The 20545-nt window shown below is 32.5% G+C and overlaps 1 protein-coding gene across 1 annotated transcript; it reads left to right on the forward strand.

Annotated features, from left to right (window-relative positions):
- Nucleotides 1–526: 526 nt before the first annotated feature.
- LOC145291029 (peroxisome biogenesis factor 10-like) lies at nucleotides 527–16743 on the forward strand. The gene is made up of 4 exons (XM_080136535.1): nucleotides 527–655; nucleotides 5111–5232; nucleotides 14242–14322; nucleotides 16730–16743. The coding sequence occupies exons 2-4, from the start codon at nucleotides 5124–5126 to the stop codon at nucleotides 16741–16743; spliced, it is 204 nt and encodes a 67-aa protein (XP_079992661.1). The 5' UTR covers nucleotides 527–655; nucleotides 5111–5123.
- Nucleotides 16744–20545: the final 3802 nt, after the last annotated feature.

A 20545-nucleotide genomic window follows, 5' to 3' on the forward strand; every position in this document is an offset into this window, starting at 1 on the left:
ACTTTAAGTTTGTATATAACTTCTTTTTTTTTTTTTTGCTGTAAATACATGTTTTTTTTGGGTTTTTTTCACAAAATTGTAAATTAAAAAATCACAACATCGGGGGATATTTTAAGTAGGTAAAACACCATGGAGAGAATGAGGTATTATGGTGATAGAGACTAGTTTTAAAGACTAGGGTTAATAAAGTTTCAATAAAGTTTTAGCAAAGTAGTTAGATGACCCTCGACCCCCACTTCCTCCTACTAGCCTTGTGTCTAAGTTCAGTGTTACCCAAATGAGGCTCTCTGCGCCTTGCGGGGGCATAGTACCGGGCTAAATATCATCTGTTCACCTTTTCTGTCCTCGGTCAGTGGAGGTGAAATCCTTGGTGACTGAAACATTTTTTTCTTCCTATCCAGATTGCCTCTTTTGGGGGAGCTGGATTTCCCCACATTAAAAACCGACCTTGTGTCTTACTCTGCCCTTGTGGGGAGGCAAGTAAATAAGATCACATGAGAGAAAACGGAATTGTTTTATAACGCGACACATGTCTAAACATCACCGACGGTGTCCTGTGAATTAACGTCACTTTTTTTCAAATATGTTTTGTGCGAAATAATCTTTTTGAGAAACTGTTTCTTAATTTGACTTCAAGAAACATCTTTTCCTTGAGGTTTGCTTTTTTTCTTAATGTTATTGCTGCTGCTGCTGCTCTCTCTCTCTCTCTCTCAGTTTGCATGTAAAGTTTGATTTATAAGTTGATTCTTTCATATAACAGGGGCGCATGCGAAAATTTGTTTGTATTTTGGTTTCATAATTCAAATGAACCGTAACACTTGTCTTTGACCTTTTAAAACTTGGTTAAAGAAAAAGAGGCGTTACTTGTCTAGAATTCCTCCTATATCAAAAAAATAAATAAATTAAAAAAAAAAAAAGAATGATCTGTATGACGTACCCGTAATCGAAAGAAAATGTCGTATTCCAAAAATCCCGTAAAATGTATCAAGATCAAAGTAGTTTCATTTTTCTAAAGAAAATCATTTTAAAACGAATTTGAGGGGTTTCGATGACCCCATGTTAAGATTGGCTTTCTGAAATCTCTTAAGTTTGAATTATTTGAAGTTATTTATCTTGTTTTCAAAATGGTATCGCTATATTGTCGCTGTTCAGTTGAGCATAAATTTTGATTTTCTTATGCAAAAATAAAACTACTTGATCAATTTACATGATTTTTAATGTACGATATTTTCTTTCCGCCACGGGTACATCTATCTATATATATCTATAAAAGTAAAGTCTTGCTGTTTGTCTGTCTGTGTACATTTCCCTACGCAATAACTCTGTCAATTTTCAGTCTACAGACTCGAAATTCGATATACAGGGTATTGAGATTTGGGGAAATATTCGTAATCCGTTTTCGGACAGAAATTTGGCTGTTAAGGGGTCAAAGTTCAATGATTTGACCTTTGAAAACTCTACCAAACTCCTCCGCCAATTTTGAGCATAAACAATTGAAATTTTAGATATAGGTTCCTTGGACATGGATCTAACTTAATAACTTGATTTGAACCCAAAACGATAAATGTTAAGGGGTCATAATAGGGGTAAAGTTTTTAAAAATTTGACTTCTCTGCGTTCTCTACCAAATTACTCAGACAATTTCTGGTCTAAACATTTAAAATTTGACATAAAGGTATTCAGAGATAGGGCAAGCTTTTTAATCGGTTTGGGTGAATTTAAATTTTAACATGTATGACATGATTAGTTCCTATTTCAGTCATGTAAATTATTTTAAATGAAATGGGTTAAAGCGTTATTGGTATTAGTACAGTTAAACGTACACAAGACATTTAATTCCTTTCATTTGAGGAGAATTCTGTCCACGCAATGTAAGAGTTAACAAAGATCCCCACCTACCCGATCTTCCCATGTTAAGAATGGTTTTCTAAATTTGCTTGTGAATGTTAAATTGCAGAAGTACCACATTAATCCTTTATTCAATTAATCGTTTCGCAAAAAGTTAACAACCGAGAAATCGAAAATAAGCAAAATCTACAACAAATAACTTTTGTCAAATAATTAAAAAAAATTCGATTTTCTATCGACCTAAATAGCTTGAAACTGTTTGCAAATTGTGTTAGTTCCAAATTTGTTTCGGTACTGATCCAGAACCTGACCTAAATCTACGTTGACAACTTCCAGCAGTTTATTAAAATAAAAAATTAACAATATTTCCAAATAAATAATTTTTTTTTTTAAGGTGAAAATATGGAAACATTTATTAACGAAAATCAAAAGTTTTTTTTGCTTCTTTTTTCATAGAAATTATCTGAAAAGTTTTTTCTTTTCTTTTATTTTGCAAAAAAAGTTTCAATAAAATAACTTTGTATTTTTTTTAATAACAAAAACAATTTTTTTTTTATTATGGCAACAACTATGATCAAAAACAATATTTTTTCTAAGAGTCGTATATTTTCCTATTTATGAAAACATTAGCAGCTTTTTACAGCAACTTACCCTAAGTTTGGGGGTTCTTTTCAGTTAGCAAGATAAAGTTTTTTTTTATTTATACATATAGGCAATAACTATTTAAACTTGGTCAGAATTAAACTGGTGCTGTGTTGCGGGCCAGGATATAAATATCCTAACTCGTTACAAAAAAAAAATAATGAAACGAATGGAAAGAAGGAAACAAAACTCAATTGCTGGATAAAATAAACATGTCATTTATTTTCTGTTGAAAAATGAATGTTTTAGGTGTAACACGTGTTCATATCCGCGCGTGGAAAGAAGGAGTGAGTAATGTAGTGGAAATGGGAATAACAGTCCAGCATGTAGACAAAGAAAAAGATAGAGGGTTGACATCAGTAAAGCTGTGCGCACAACGCGGTACTCGTTCACGTTGAAATGTCTTCAAGCCAAGAGCTGTGGACGCGAACTTGTCTGGTTGACGAACCCAGGCAAAAGGGAAGAAAGAGTGAGAAAGTCAATCCAGTTCATGAAGAGAGAAAGCGTATAAAGTGTACGTACTGTCTGTTAGCTTTTGCCCCACATAGTAGCAGATGGTGTGAGGCGCGTGGGTGCGCGCGCTGAAACGGAGGCGGCTGGTCCGCCGACCATCAGGTCGGAAGCTGGTTCGAAAAGAAAGAAGCTGCTTATTGCTCTTGCTTTTATAGTTGTTTCCCGTAGTCTTTTACGCATGTGTGGATTTCCTTCATAGGGGAAGTGACGTTGCCCATGTGTGCATATATGTAAGTACATGTGTGTACGTTAGCGTGTGTGTGCATGCACGTGAATGTGGGTGTATGTACATGAACGTGAATATATCTAGATGTGTGTACGTGTGTGCGTATGTATAACAAGAAATATGGCTTGAGATGTGGACGCATGTTTTTGTGTGAGACTAGAAAGGGCTCGCACAATACTCCCCTTCCCAGGAAAAAAAATATGCACTGTGTATATATATATATATATATATATATATATATATATATATATATATATATATATATATATTTTTGTAAGTAATATTTTTGGCAATTGACTTTTTGTCCTGTTTTTTTTTTTTTTTTTTTTTTTTGCTGTTGGTGTGGTTGTTTAAAAAAAAAAACATCAAAAATGGAGTGTGTTCATAAAAAAAGTATTTACTTACATGTGGAAAAGGTTTGGAAGGAAAATTTTTGTTTCGTGTTGACGTGGTGTGTCCAGTTGACGGTGTCTTCACAAGTGAGTCTGCGGTAGTGTGTGTACATTGTCTGTTTGGGTATTTGTTGTGCATTCGTTCGTGTTGAATGGTGGTTTCCAGTTGCCGGCTGTCAACGAAACTTCCAGTTGTGAGTTTATCAGCATGTGTATTCAGCTTTTTCCTATGTGTTGATAGGGATGTCCTATAATTGTTTCTTTGTTGTTGCCTCTACTGTGTGGGAGAGAATGTGTATAGGCCTATGTGATTTTGCTCCGAGCGTTTGTTGCAGGGTAATGTCAGGAAATCGTGAAAAAATGTTTGTCGAGCTCGAATTTTTTTTTATATTCGGTATGAAGTCGACAGCTCCATGTTTATTTTTCTGCCGAGTCTGACAAGGGGTTTCATCATTGTAGTTCATTGAGTTCTTGTCGGTAGAAGTTCACTTGTTTTTCTTTGTTGGTATGTTCGTTTTTTTTCTTTATCAAATAAAACGCGCGTCCCACTCAAAACAATTAATTCCAAAAAGGTAGAGTCACCATGCGTGTTCGTTTCACGTTGGTCGGTCGCCGGTTTGTTGTGGACTTGTGGTATAGAAGGAAATGCGTGTTCCTCTCGCGTTTGGGTGTCACCAATTTGTGGTGGTGGTGCAAAATAGGGAAAATGAATTGCTTTGAGGAAGAAACGAACAACACGTTTATTTGAAGTAAACGAACAGGAATTTATTTCGTGAAGAAACAAATGAAAGAAAAGGGTACAGCACTTGTTTAGTTTGGCGTGCGTCTCTCGCTGTTAACTGGTGAGAAGGAAAGTCTATTGTTGTAGAGAGAGAGAGAAAGTCAATCCAGTTTGGCGTGGGTCTCTCGCTGTTAGCTGGTGAGAGGGAAAGTCTTTTGTTGTAGAGAGAGAGAGAGAAAGTCAGTTCAGGCCATGGAGATAGAAAACGTGTAAGGTGTACGTACTGTCTGTTTACTCTTGCCCCATGCAGTTGCAGGTGGCGCGCGGACGCCGCAAGGGCGGGGGTGGCTGGTTCGCCGACCACTCAGCTTGGAAGGCGAGTCGGAAAAGAATGAAGCAGCTTATGCCTCTTGCTTTTATAGTTGTTTCCGGTGGTCTTTTGCGCATGTGTGGATTTCCTTTAAAGGGGAAGTGACATTGCCCATGTGTACGTATATGTAAGTACATGTGTGTACGTTAGCGTGTGTGCATGTACGTGAATGTGGGTGTATGTACATGAACGTGAATATATCTACATGTGTGTACGTGTGCGCATATGTATATGACAAGAAATATGGCTTGAGATGTGAATGCATGTTTTTGTGTGAGACTAGAAAGGGCTCATACAGCTGTCAGTTTTTTTATTTTCATTTTAATTATTTATTTATTTAGACACCATTCTGTTTGCTATTGAATTCATTTATCAAGTCTTCTTTTTTTTTCCTCCAGTCGAAATCAAAAAATGTTCCGTGCAGCAGGTCAAGCTGAGATCCTGCGAGCACACCAAAAAGATGAATTTTATCTCAATCACCTCCGTTCCCTTGTCACAGATGTCTTCCAAGGAAGCTTTGGTACGTTTCCAAAATTATTTTCTATTGTCTTTTTGTAGATTGTTCCCCATACCTAATCTATCTATCAATTTCTTTCTCTCTCTCTCTCTCTCTCTCTCTCTCTCTCTATATATATATATATATATATATATATATATATATATATATATATATATATATATATATATACTTCGGAGTAGTTTTTATTTAACAATCAGTGGTTATGTAAACGTGAGATTGTAGGTTTACAAAATATTACTGGCAGTAATATTCTATAAGTTATCCCATCTAAACGAGAATTGCTCGATATTCAAGATAGAGCAAATAAATTAAACTGTAATTCAATGAATTTCAAAAAACAATTTAGCAATATATATATATATATGTATATATATATATATATATATATATATATATATATTGCTAAATTGTTTTTTATTCAATACATCTGAGGAAAGGCTGTTCTCGTGAAAATTTTCAAATGGTATAGGGTTTGAATTTGTCCGAATATTCTTGAAACAATTGTAACTAACGATGAAATACACTATTTGTTGCTATCAATCTATTCCTTGACGTCTTGATTTTTTTAAAACAATATATGAATGCTAAATTATGAAATATGATAATTTTGTAGCTTACAGTTTAAGTCATCTCATTTTGACTTAAAACTTATTGGTATATGAACAGTTACCGAATTTTCAATTATATAAACCCAATAAAATTCGGAATACTATAAATAAGACTATATATATATATACTAGCAAAAGTACCCGTTGTTGACTGGGTTCAAAAACAGTCTACAGAAAATGGACTCTGATTTATGAAAGTATGATAGGTTATGAAAAGGAAGGGTGGTAAAGAGATAGCTTCGAATTTGGGGGTATCAAAACCAAAGCAAAATATGATGAAAGTAAAAATAAAATAGATAAACCCCATAATTTATTATACCATACCTGTTCACACTGAAACACTTATCACCATATTCTGTGGATCTATATAAAAAAAACCTTGTTAAACTTTGTGACATATTTCCATTCTATGGAGGTCAGGTGCGAACGAACACCCCATAATTTTATTATACCATATTTCTTCAAACTGAAACATAATTATCAAAGTATACTTACGCAGATAGATATGAAAAGTCTTTATTAAAGTTTGTGCCTATTTCCATTCTATGGAGGCCAGGTGCAAACGCAGACCCCACAATTTTATTATACAATCCCTATTTAAGTTAAAACATCCTTATCAAAGTATTATTATGTACATCTATATCAAAAACACTTGTAAACGTTTTTTTTTAATTTTTAAATTTTTTATTTCCATACTTTGTGGACCAGGTGCGTACGCAGACCCCACAATTTTAATGAATCATCATTATGCCAAATCAAACATACTCATTCCTGTGTCTTGATACATCTTCTATCATTATATGTGATAGCTTTCTATGATAGTCAAACATATTGGAGCCTATTCGTGACCAGACACACACATAGACGTTCAGCTTTATATATATATATATATATATATATATATATATATATATATATATATATATAGGGTGTCCAAAAAGTCACTGAAGGGTTTTGAACTTAAATAGATTCTTTACTTTTAATGATATCTTTCTGTAATTTTAACACAATCTGACTACGACATTGGGAAACTTTATTTAAAAAAAATGCAAAATTCAAACAGTGTTCATTTATAAAAAATAATGTCTTTTAAATGTTGCCCATTTTCAGCTTCGCATATTTGTGCTCTTTCCAAAACATTATTCATTACAGATTGCAGAATCTCTGGATTGCGATTTAACTCCCTTATTTCATTCCTGATGTTTTCCTTCAATTCTTGCAGGGTTTAGGGTTTGTTAACTTAGACTCTTTCTTTAAGATATCCCAATAAGAAAAAAGTTGGGGCTAATCAAGTCTGGGGAACATGGTGGCCATTTGACATTGCCATAGCGAAAGATAATGTTGCCATTGACCCCTGATTTTGGTAGAACAATTCCACAACTTGCGTGCATGGTTCAATACTTAATTTCCAAAATATTATCTGTAAAATATCTGAAAAAATAATCATTAATGGTAAAATGACAAAGATTTTGAACTCTTCAGGGACTTTTTGGACACCCTATATATATATATATATATATATATATATATATATATAAAAATTTAAAGGAGATTAGAACAATAGTCTAAAGAGCAGAGTGTATTTTAATGTAATAGTAAAATTACTAATTTAATTAAAATACAGGGAAAGAAAAAGTGCTCGTTGTAATTTAGATATATAATAAGCTCGATAGGTAAATATCCTAGAGCTAATTTAATATTCAGTAATGTGATTGATGATTTAAAATTCAAATTAGAATTAAATTAAAAATCCGTTTCACAAGAAGGAACAACAACAAAATCAATAATTTGTACGATCGTTTCGGAAAACAATGTTTTTATTGTGGTAGGCATTAAGCCACGGACAATAGTTTTTACATATAGTATTTTAAAAAAAACAAAGTTTCCTCATCAGCAAAGTATTGGGAAGGGTTTTTAATATATGTAAAAGACACCATAAATAAAGCTAGCATTATAAGTATAGGCAGATGTATCTTTTAATTCTTCGCCTTTTGAAATTCAATTTGCTGATTTCAAAAGGCGAAGAATTAAAAGATACATGATTTGCTCATGAGGAAACTTTGTTAGTTAAAAATACTATATGTAAAAACTATTGTCCGTGGCTTAATGTCTACCACAATAAAAACATTGTTTTCTGAAACGATCGTACAAATTATTGATTTTGTTGTTGTTCCTTCTTGTGAAATGGATTTTTAATTTAATTCTAATTTGAATTTTAAATCATCAATCACATTACTGAATATATATATATATATATATATTAGTATATTTAGGCAGCATTTTTTCTTTTATGCACATTTCATTAAATAGCACAGACAGCTCTTGCTTGTTTTTCTTGTAATCCTCCTTTTCTCTTTGTCGGACCATTTTCTAAACGCTTTTTTCGAGTGAAAAAAGAAATTTCCCATAATCGCAAACGTTTTCGACCTCCAATGAAAAGACATTTTTTATTTTTTATTTTTTACTACTTGCCTGGAGGTCGGAAACGTTCGCGATTATGGGAAATTTCCTTTTTCACTTGAAAAAAAAATGTTCGAAAAATGGTCCGACAAAGAGAAAAGGAGGATTACAAGAAAAACAAGCAAAAGTTGTCTGTGCTATTTAATGAAATGTGCCTATATATATATATATATATATATATATAATTCGAGGTTATTATTTTCCAGAGGTAAAGTAGCCAATGAAGTTTGACGAGGTTAATACAAGAGTGCTCAATACCGAAGTAGGGCAAGGTATATTTTTTATTTGCTTTACATAAGCAGTAACTTTGCTTTCATATAAGCTGTATCGCCTGAAGAGGTCTCTAGTTACTAAAAACTAGCTGACCAAAACATGCTCATGACTGTGTAGCAACATATTACTGCTTATGCGAAAACAAATAAAAAGTGTATATATATATATATATATATATATATATATATATATATATATATATATATATATATGCATTCCCAGTTGATCTTTTTCTGTTTTGATTATTGTTATTTAATCACAATAGTTGAAAGAGCTCAGTAAATAAAGATTAAAACCGTTTGAATTATGCAAATATCCTGGTTCAAAAGTTATATGAATTTAAAGCTAAAAAATTGGGGGTTCATGATTAAAATCAATATATAGAAAAAAAATACTAAAAACCAATTCACAAGAAATTCATTCATTCCTTCACTATTTTTCTAGTTTTTGAGCAATTTTGGTAGAATTTTGCATTCTTATGTAAAATTGTATGTTCATTCAAACACATTCCGTGGAAGTAGTTGTAAAACACCCATATGTATGCAGTACTGTGATAATGCGACAGGGCTGAAGCTTAGTAGACAGTGTGGGACTTTTTATTTTTGAAATCCTTTTTTGCAATATATCCATGAGGGAGAGGCTAATGGTTGGTTCACCAGCTCAGGTATGGCCTGTGGTGGTTGTATTTATATAGAGAATGTGTGACGAGCAAATGTCATGTTGTACCCCTTCCTCTCCAACAATGTCCAGCGAGTGATGTCACCAAAATTGTCCACTCTAGGTCTTGTTTGGTCGCTGGTACTGAGCTGTTTCTTTGACAAGGATCCTGGTTGATGAGAGGATCGGTCAGACAGGTTGCTACTCTCCCCATGTTGCTTTTGATAGAGTGTATGATCCGTTCAGCCCTTATCTCTCAAGTTGGAAAGTAGAGGCCATTTCAAGCCTAAAGAATAACAAGTTGATAACTGGGCTTGTTGTATAAAAAACAGGATAATTATTCACTGAAAGTTACAAAACTCTGATCATTCATAAGTTTCTGACTCCAGATTCAAATGGTCGGGGACTGGCAGCTTCTATTAGTTAAGTTGGAGCGGTCAACCCTAAATATGGGGACTTGTGTCTTCACAGTATGGATTCATTGGCTTTGAACCGAGTGAGATTTTAGTCAAGGGTTTTTTTTTTCTCTGGGCCTCCCAGTGGTCAAGCAGAGTGTGTCCTCAAGGCTATTTTTGCTTTTCATTATATTGACAATGAGGTGGGCTTCACCCCATCTTTCAATTAACAGAATTTTAATTCACAATTCTCAGTAAACCAATTTTAGGCAGTTTTCTGTAATTCTCAAACTCTGAAAAAATTTTCCTTTTCTTCTTCTTCAAATCTATCTCTGACCATCACTCTCAACAGGAGGGTCCCATTGCATTTACCCTCCATTAGATCTCTACCTTTCACCAAAACTCACGTCAGAGGGTCCCTTCTCTTCTTGAGCTTCATTTGCATAATCAAGGATTTTCTCAAATGCCATTTTGTATAAGTAAAAAAAAATAAGTAAGTCAATTATCTTTTGGGATAACCAAGTTTCTTTCTCTCAAAAGCCCAAACAACAATTAATGGTCACTTGAATTTGTATCCGCTATCATATTTTTCCTATCCAAAATAACTCATAACATCTGATCTATATTTCGGATGACCCCTAAACAAATTCTACCATCCCAAGGATTTAGGTTAACTGTTTTTCTTAACAAGGCTGGCATTTAGATGGGACTTGCCAAATTGCTGAAAGGTGTCACTCAGACATTTTAAAGACATTTTATAATCTAAGACGTCAGCTTTTTCAGCTAGCATGTTTTAAATGGCTGTTGGGTGTCATCTTAATTGTCTTCTTTATCAAATAATTGTCTGTGTGTGTTAAATCAATACTATAAACAACCTTTCTTAACAATGTTTTTTCTTACCACCATCATCATCGTTACATCCAACAATACTGTCACAATGCCAATCAACCCAGAAGTGACACTGTGCAGACATGATTAAACTGAAATCAAGGCTTGTACTTATTTGTATACATATAAATCTCAGCAGGTATGAAAGAGGTTGAATTTTCTTGTGTTGGTAGTACTTGTTTTAGAATCAGACAGATTCCTGTGCGTTGTTTGTTTCAGAAGCAAGAGATGGCCAAAAGAAAAAAAAACAATGGCTATAGTCAGTCAGCTAACGTACTTCCTAACTTCCGACATGGCTGCTGCTGATGGTTTATGACCTAAGTATTTCTTAAAATTGCATTTGAATATGGCCATGTTGTAATTTGTAGGGAAGCACTCCTGTTATAATGTGTTCCACATGTGAAAAGTTTTCTGAAAGAAACTCTGTTCATGGAAATTCTGTTTGAAAGGAAAGTTCTTTGCAGTGGTGCTAATAAGAAGAGTACAATGCGATTAAGTCGATAAAAATTAAGAAATATGTTAGATAATTATAACCGATGTTTCTAATTTCCGGCATAGTGCTACTGAAAGCGGTGACAAGTCAACTCAGTTCCTTCACTTTTATTGTTCTTCAGTATTTCTATTGTGAAGTGATTTATTGAAATAAGATAGAAGAAAAGGACATTATTGAAAAGAATATATATTTGGAAATCTGTTGCATGTTTTTTAACTGATACTGCAAACTTAGTATAAATTATATTTGGTGTGTGTGTGTGTGTTGGGGGGGGTATCGAGTGAATGGATATGCCACGGCCGGGATTACGAATTGAATATCAAATAATCAGCAAATTAAAGGAGAAAAAAAAAAACTATTTGAAACACAAATTGTTCAATTTTTAGAGTAAGAGAAATGTTTGCTTTGTTAGTTTAAAGTAAAAAGATTGCTTGTTTTTTCTTGCTAAAAGACTGCAAAAAACAATCTATTAGGGAAACCATTCTACATTAAATTTGCATAGAAATAAAACTACTTGATCAATTTACATGATTTTTGGTCGATGATAATTTCTTTCCATCACTTTCCATACAGATTTTTTTGGGTTCTTTTTTGTTGTAACAAAATTTGAAAATTGAAATATTGAATTTTAAGTAAAACTAATGGTTTCTACTGAATTGTCATGTCACAGTAATAAACATATCCAAAATTTATGAAAAAAGATAATTATTAAGGAAAATAGTTTTTGAGAAAATTTTGGCACTTCTGCGTGTCAGTGACATATTAGCAACAGAGACGAGCTATCGACCCCAGGTCTTCAAAAGAGAACTTGCGTCTAGCGGCCATTATGTGAACCTCAAATATAAACAAGTATTTATGATAATGCAAAAATATATTATAACAAAATAACACAAAAATATGAAAATCGAAACATTTATTCTATAAAAAATGTATCAAAATATAGTTTTAATGTATTAATATAATTTCTTTTCAATGAGTGATTCATGACTGAAAATAAAATAATAAATATGAGAAAAACATAAAACATTTATAGATTGTGTTTAGAATTTTTTGTTTTTTTGGTGCTAATGCACTTACTGATCCACGCTATTTTTTAAATCATATTTCCAAGTTTAATCAAAGTTTTATGATATGTTTTTTATTCAATTGTAAGGTTAAAGTACAGAATAGGTACAAAACACCCTCCCCTCCTCATGTTAAGAATGGTTTTTTAAATAATAATGTTATTATTTCAGCACGGATCAATAAGTGCATGAGAACCGTTTTTTTTATGGTAAGGTTGTATAAAATGTAGCAAAATATAATTGAATAATTTAAAAAACATGAAACATTTAAGAATAATTTGTTCGTTTTGTTTTTTTTTTTTGTACAGAAAGAGTGTATAAAAATGTAACAAAATATAAAGACAAATTTGAAAACTTTAAATGTCAGGAAAATGATATTTACTTTTGGTTTGTTGTAAGTTCAATATTTCGTTAAAAATAGCCTCATCAGGGTAATAAGTCCCGTCCGTAGTTTTTTTTTTTTTTTTGTTTTTTTTTTTCATTTTGTTATGAATTCCTTGGAGAAGCAAAAAGTTAAATGTACGTGCTGTCCTGTTATTTCACACGTGCTTCACTCCAGCTTCGAGTGGAAAAATTAAGTAAAAAAGTAGACACACACTTTTATAAGACATTTATTTGGAATATAAGTTAAAGATAAATTTGAAAACTTTAAATGTCAGGAAAATGATAAAATCATTTTTTTTATTTACTTTTAGTTGTTGTAAGTCCAATATTTCGCTAAAAATAGCCTCATCAGGGTAATGAAATAAAAGTAAATTAAAAAAAAAAAAATGATTTTATCATTTTCCTGACATTTAAAGTTTTCAAATTTATCTTAAAATTTTATTCAAAATAAATGTCTTCTAAAAGTGTGTGACTACCTTTTGTAACAAAATATAATTTTAGTTTGCATGCACTTTTAGAAAAGGAAGAGTTATCGACCCCTGTTCTTTGGTTGACAATTGGCGTCTGTCGCCGGTTCTTGAAACTAAAATACACACATTCGCCTCATGTCACTGACATGCAGAAGTGCCAAAATTTCAGGTGTATATATAAATTAACAGAATCAAGTCAGGGGAAGTAACTCTGTCCGTCTTGTTACAATTAATGGTGGATGTCATACAATCATCTATTTGTACAAAGTACATGTTTTATAATAATACAGTAATATTTAACTTATTGTGATATGGCAATTAGGTAGATAACATTGCTTATTATTGAAATTGATAAAAACAGTAGTTATTTTGTTTTTTTAATGAAAACTCAATTTTTCGGCTGTCGGATTTCGCTACAATAACGAAGAAGAACCATTTTTTTTTTTTTACACAGTGATCACGACTTATCAAGGCCCGGAAGCCACTCAGGGATAAGGGTTATTGCAAGTACATTACGTTAGTGTGGAGATTTGATGAAGTGTTTACTTAAGGGGGCGGTTCATTAGGAATTTGTTAACATTGGACTTGAAGACATCCAAGTTGTAGTCCGGTGGGATCTTCAATATTTCCTGTTGACAACCGTTTTTTTTTCATATATGGATAATTCTGGACAAGTACCAAACATTTTATTTGTAATTTTTGGCCATAGTCAGCTAACGTACTTCCTAACTTTTGGTGTGTCTGCTACTAGAAGCGGCGACAAGGCAAATCAGTTCCTTCACCTTTTTCTCTCACGTTTATATCTCCCTTGTGAATGTACTCTTTTTTATTACATTTTTCCAAGTGTTTTTTTTTTTTTATTTAATAATCATTGAAAAGTTTTTTTGGTTTTATTTTAATTTATTGAAATTAGTTTTATTTTTTATTGAAAATACTTTTCATACTTTCATAAACATATATTTATTATATAAATAAAAAAAAAACGACTTACTTTTATAATTTAATAAACATATTTCTTATAAAATTTCAAATTAAATAAAAACATATTTTTTGGAATTTTGTTATTAAAAGTGCAAATAAAGACTAATTGTGTTATTTTCATCGTTTTATAATTTTTATAATTTTTATTATATATTTTTCAATAATGTCCTTTTCTTATATTTTATTTTAATAAATCGCTCCACAATAGAAATACTCAAGAACAATAAAAGTGAAGGAACTGATTTTGCCTTGTCAACACTTTTGATAGCAGACACACCGGAAGTTAGATGACTATGACCTAATTTTTTTTAATTGCATTTTTTTTTTTCTGTGCAGGTATAAAACCAACTGTTCGATGGAGAAAGGAACTCACTCTTTTTGCAGATCTTGGATATTTCCTGTTGACAACCGTCGCAGGTAAAAATTTAGATTTATTAGAAACTAATAAAGCTATCTGGTGTTGTCTAGGAGACACAGATAACAAAATAAAACAATTAAAACGTTTAACATCTTTCAGTGCTTCTACATATAAAGACACTGATGAAAATCGCATTTCAGATAAAAATATTCGGGTTTGTATTAGTGTACACATAGATTCGAAAAAGTTGTCAAAAAATAAATATATAACAAATAAATGTTATCAAAGGCAAGATAAGTTACTTTTCTACCAAACTGAATATATTTTTTGTGTTTTTATTCAATGTAACATGTTTATTCAGCTCGAAAAACATGCAGTGTTTACCTATGTACTCGAAAATTCAAAATGGCGACCGACTCTCTCTTTAACACGGTAAGTTTGGGAAAAGGTATTATAAACAATAAACTAGACAAAATATTATTAAAAAACCACCGAATATATGTCAAGTTATGTCACGGTAACATATATTGAGCAAATTTCTAACAGTATTTTGTCTAGTTTATTATTTATAACACCTTTTCCCAAACTTACCGTGTTAAAGAGAGAGTCGGGCGCCATTTTGAATTTTCCAATATATCGGTAAACACTATGTTTTTTGAGCTGAATAAACATGTTAAATTGAATAAAAACACGAAAATTATATCCAGTTAGGTAGAAAAGTAACTTATCTTGCCTTTGATAACATTTATTTGTTATATATTTGTTTTTTGACAACTTTTTCGAATCTATGTGTACAATAATACAAACCCAAATATTCGATATACTTATGCGTCAGGCAAAAATATGCATCCTCTCCAAAAAATTAGGAAAAATGATTGAGCATAAGCTACATTAAAAGTAAAAATCAATTTTATCATCCATTTTGTATGAGTCATCCATTTTAAGAGAAATGTTAACATTTGCCCAAATGGCTGACTGAATTATCTCCTCTGTTTTCATGTAACTCTTCAAAATAATTTGAAATATAAAGCCCACGATCTATGTTAAAATTAATTTTACTTTTAATTAAGTTTCTACTTGATAATTTTTCATCACTTTTTGTGAGGATATTTATTTTTGTCTGATACGTAAATATATCAATAGGTTTTGATTTGTGTTTCTTTTATTTATGTATTTTTTTATAATTTTGTGATCAGTTTGTTCTAGCTGGAGATGGGTGATCCTACCAGATGCCAAACATTCACCTGCTATCTCATATGTTCCAACCGAGAGATCTTTTTAAGATTCTGACCATCCCTTTATGTGTGTCTATATAAGCACCCATCTTTCTTTTGAAATATCTCTCCTCCTCTCTGTCCCTCGCTCTTATCAATGTAATAGAAACTTTTAAGGGAAACGTTTACATTTGCCTAAATGCACAGACGGAATTATCTCCCCTTGTTTTGAGATAACTTTTCAAAATTACTTAATATGATAAAACTTCAAAATACAATAAAATTCATTTTTACTTTTCATTAAACTTATTTCTACTTGATAAATCTTTCCTAATTTTTGGTGGGGATTTGTGCCTGATATATGTTAGATTACAAAACTGATTGTTTAGAAGCAAGAAAGGCACAAACAAAAAGGTTATGTTTAAACTTTTATTTAAAGTTAAAATCATCATGAGATGAACTGCAGAATGTGTCAGGATATGTCGATAGTGGCAGCGGTGGGACATCGGTAGGAATGTTGGTCAGGTGTTGATATGAACTTGGCGATGATCTGGTGTTATTGTCAGGCTGTGACAGGGGCGGTGACAGTGTCTAGAATATGGATGCGATGGCTACGGCGAAAGAGGAGGTGTCTTAAAGGCTGCTGTCCGGTAGGACAAGGGGGTTGGTGGCGACAGCGGAAGAGGAGCAATCTTAATAGCTGCTGTCGCTGATGGAGGTGGCTGCTGCTATTGGTGAGACAAACCTCGCTGTGGTGACCTGGTGGCAGTGGCAGCGAAGGAGGGGCAGTCTTCAAGGCTGCTGTCCAGTATCACGGGTGGGGTGGCGGTTGCAGCAACGGCAGGAGCGTAGTAATCTTAATAGCTGTTGTCGCTGACAAAGGGTTAATGACTACTGGCTGCTGACGGAACAAAGTTCACAACTTGACATGCTGGGCCAATCTGCCTGCTTGTTGAAAAGGCTGTTGTATTTGTACTCGTGTTGTAGACGTAGTTGTAGACAAAGATGGCTTTCAGTGCTGGTCATCATTTTCGTTTTTTATTTGTGTCTTAATGTGCTGTAGGGAGTCGTCTGTTTGATATTTGTACACATGTGTTGTATTAATTTAAAGCTAAGAAAGTTGTGAATGTGTTCTAGTAGGCACTGTAGTGTTACAGTGTTTTATGGGATAATTATTTATATTTATAAACTGCCGGAGTTGCATCTGCTGTGATGTTTGTGTTTTGCATTTTGATTTTTCTTTTGATGTAAGGCTTCCTCTGGTAGTTTTCTTTGTTGAGTTGCGAGTTATTCTGTTGATGTGGGTATATAAAGAAATTTCTTTTTTTTTTAACATGGAAGTCACCACTTATCAAGGCCCGGAAGCCACTTAAGGATAAGGATTATTGTGTGTACAGTAATCAATGGGATAGTATCGTAGTAATCGTTAGTACTGGAGATTTGATAAACTGTCTTACTTAAGGGGGCAGTTCATCAGGAATGGGTTTTGATGTTGTTGTGTGCATTTAGTGTGATTATTTACGTTGTATCGACAAACAGGGTTTGTCTTAGCGTCGCCATTGTTATCACCATCACTGTTCCTGCTGGTTTCTGGTTTATTCATGTAAATATGGAGGGATATGCAACATAACATATATAACTATATAACAGAGCTTTTATTTGGAATGCAATTTTCAACTTTTTTCTTTTTAACTAGGGGATGGGTTACTGTATGTCAAGGTCCAAAGGTCACTTGAGGATAAAGTTTAATGAGTGTCAGCTGGCCGTTGAGGCAATATCATGATGATCGGGTAGGGTTTTTTTTATTTAGGAGACTGGGTCAACAAACCTTGTTTACATTAGACTTGAAAACAACCATGTTATAGTCAGTTGGGAAGCAGTTCCATGGTATTGTGCTCTGCTGCCAAGTACTTCCAGGAAAGAAATGTTGCTCATGAAAATTTTTGTTTAATCTTAGGCAGAGTTAAATAGTAAGAGAAATTATTGTCAGTTGTTTTATAGGATCGATCATAGAAGTTCAGTCAAGCACCTGCTATGAAATTACAAATATGTGTCTATCCATTGTTTTTAAAATTTCCTATCGTTTTGTTCAAGCTGGGGATAGGGCATCCTACTGGATGCCAGACATTCACACACTATCTCATGTATTCCAACTAAGAGATCATTTTAAGGTTCTAATTGTCCCATTAAGTACAATTGTTTGAATCGCTCTTGCGCTTGGTTCACCGGGTATCTTTGCAAGGTAGTTTTTTTTAAATTCTTTTTCATAAGTCTAGTTGCTCCTATAATTACTGGAATGATGGAAATCTTCCTAAAATTCCAGTTTCTTTTCATGTCGTACATTAGACCTTGCTATTTCGTTATCTTCTTCCTTTCAGCTCTTTTTAACGCATCATCAGGGACACTAACTAACTAGGTTGCTTTTTTTTCTCCTTATCCCATATCACTCTGTCAGGTTTGATAGCTGTTTTCTAGATATATAACTGTAGAAATTGCATAGTCATAGTGGATGGTGCATGACTTATTTCCTACTGTTCTTTCTGGTAAACATGTTCCCGGGACTTGCTGCTGCATTCAATATTCAACTTTAATAAAACAGATTTATGAGAATTAAATTAATTAAAAGGATACAATAAGACTTATTTAACACAAACTTTTTACTCGACTAAAGTTATAATCTGCTGACTTAGAATGACTGTTTTATTGGCAATTTGATGGTTGAATATGGCTGAATTTGTGCTCATTTTTGCTTTAAATATTAATCCCCATTAGCCCCTAACTTTGCATCGAACAGATACCATAATACTAAGTCCATACAAAATTTCAGGCAGATCGGTCCAGTAGTTTCAGAGAAAAAGAGGAATGGACAGGCAAACAGACTAAGAGGGATTTAATATAAATTTTCTCTAATTGGATAAATTTAGCTGTCATGTCAGCATAGCCATTTCCTATTTGTTATTGTTATACCATGTTATTAGCACTATAATAATGTACTCCATTGTATCACACAAAGTTTAGAAACATAACTCTGTTATAACTTTGTTTGGCTTCCCCATAGACTGACAGAATTCAAAGAAAAACTAACAAACATTTTGACTAATCCAATATAATAGATGATAGTGTAGTTTTCATTCGACGACTGGAGATTTTTGTTTGTTTTAAGTATGTTTTCATTCTTTTAGCAACATGTGGTGCCTTTTCTTTGCTTCGAAACTTACAGTAAATCACAGTACGACGTAGCTTTGATCAGTCAATGTATTTCATTTTCAGTCTACAGACTCGAAATTTGATATACAAGGTATTAAGATTTGGGAAAATCTTTGTAATCTGTTTTTGGCCAGAAATTTGGCTGTTAAGGGGTCAAAGTTCAACGATTTGACCTTTGAGAACTGCTTTCCTGCTATGGTTTCAAATGATCTGAAATAACAGCAAGGGGTGGTCGTAACAGCAAAGACGTCACATTTTTTTCCCATTCTTTTCTTCCTTCACGGTACGGGTTCGAGCCTGCCTTCCTACTACCACATTTTTTTTTTTGCTCAACACACACCTCAAAACACCCGGGCAACGTCGGGTACCCATGCTAGTATATATATATTTGGGGGGACCAAATTGGTCAAATTGAAAATTATTCCCAACTCACATTTAGGTAAAAATGCACTTCCATATAAATAATTGAATTTATTCAAAAATTATCGTAAACAAAAACAAACAACATCTATGCAAAAAAAAAAAAAACGTGATAATCCAGCAGTTGTATGAGGTGGTCTGGTGGTAGAGGTTTAGGCTTCTTATCATGGGGTCCTGATTTCAAATCTCGCTACATTCAGCCACTCTGATGAGTTGTAGACAGCGAAAAACATGTCCGTGGATAATCATATTTTAAAAATAATACATATGCCGCTCCCCATTTGGGTGTACCAAATTGGTCAACGGTAAAATTGTTCCCAACTCGCATTTAGGTAGAAATGCACTTTCATATAAATAATTGAATTTATTCAAAATGTATCATAAACAAAAACAAGCAAACAACATATATATATATATATATATATATATATATATATATATATATATATATATATATATATATATATTCAGTAATGTGATTGATAATTTAAAATTCAAATTAGAATTAAATTAAAAATCCGTTTCACAAGAAGGAACAACAACAACAAAGTCAATAATTTGTACGATCGTTTCGGAAAACAATGTTTTTATTGTGGTAGACATTAAGCCACGGACAATAATTTTTACATATAGTATTTTTTAAAAAAACAAAGTTTCCTCATCAGCAAAAGTATTGGGAAGGGTTTTTAATATATGTAAAAGACACCATGAATAAACCTAGCATTAAAAGTAAGGCAAATGTATCTGGAAAAAAATTAAAATAAAAGGTATATTTACCTATCGAGCTTATTATATATCTAAATTACAACGAGCACTTTTTCTTTTCCTGTATTTTAATTAAATTAGTAATTTTACTATTACATTAAAATACACTCTGCTCTTTAGACTATTGTTCTAATCTCCTTTTTATATATATATATATATATATATATATATATATATATATATAATTATTTTTTACTATAATAATTAAATACCTACAGACACTAGTGTTTCATCCTTTTGGGAATCTTCAGTGCAGGTGATATTTGAGGAAATTATATAATTAATATTTCCTCAAATATCACAGTAAATAGAATCTGAGACCACCCATGATATTCGAAAATCCACAAAGAAGAACAAAACCATTATTTTTACCTTGTTTATAGGCTGTTTAAAACCATCCCTGCAATGTTTATAAACCACCTTTTACTAAATGAATAATAATAATAGAACGATCATAATACTTGTTAGGTTGTACAGTGCACTATTAAAGTTCAGTACTGTACATAAACACACTAGAGAATTAAGCAAGTACGTACACGCAACAAGTTAATTACTGTGGCAATACATGTACAATACATGTGTAAAAAAATCAGTTTCTAAAAATAAATTAAACAAATAAATAATTATGTATTAAAATAAAATAAAAAAGTGATTTAAGCAAGTAGAGAGATAGAGA

The sequence above is a fragment of the Euprymna scolopes genome, chromosome 12 (genome assembly GCF_053919585.1).
Source record: "Euprymna scolopes isolate OS-2025 chromosome 12, ASM5391958v1, whole genome shotgun sequence".
NCBI classification, from domain to species: Eukaryota; Metazoa; Mollusca; class Cephalopoda; order Sepiida; family Sepiolidae; genus Euprymna; species Euprymna scolopes.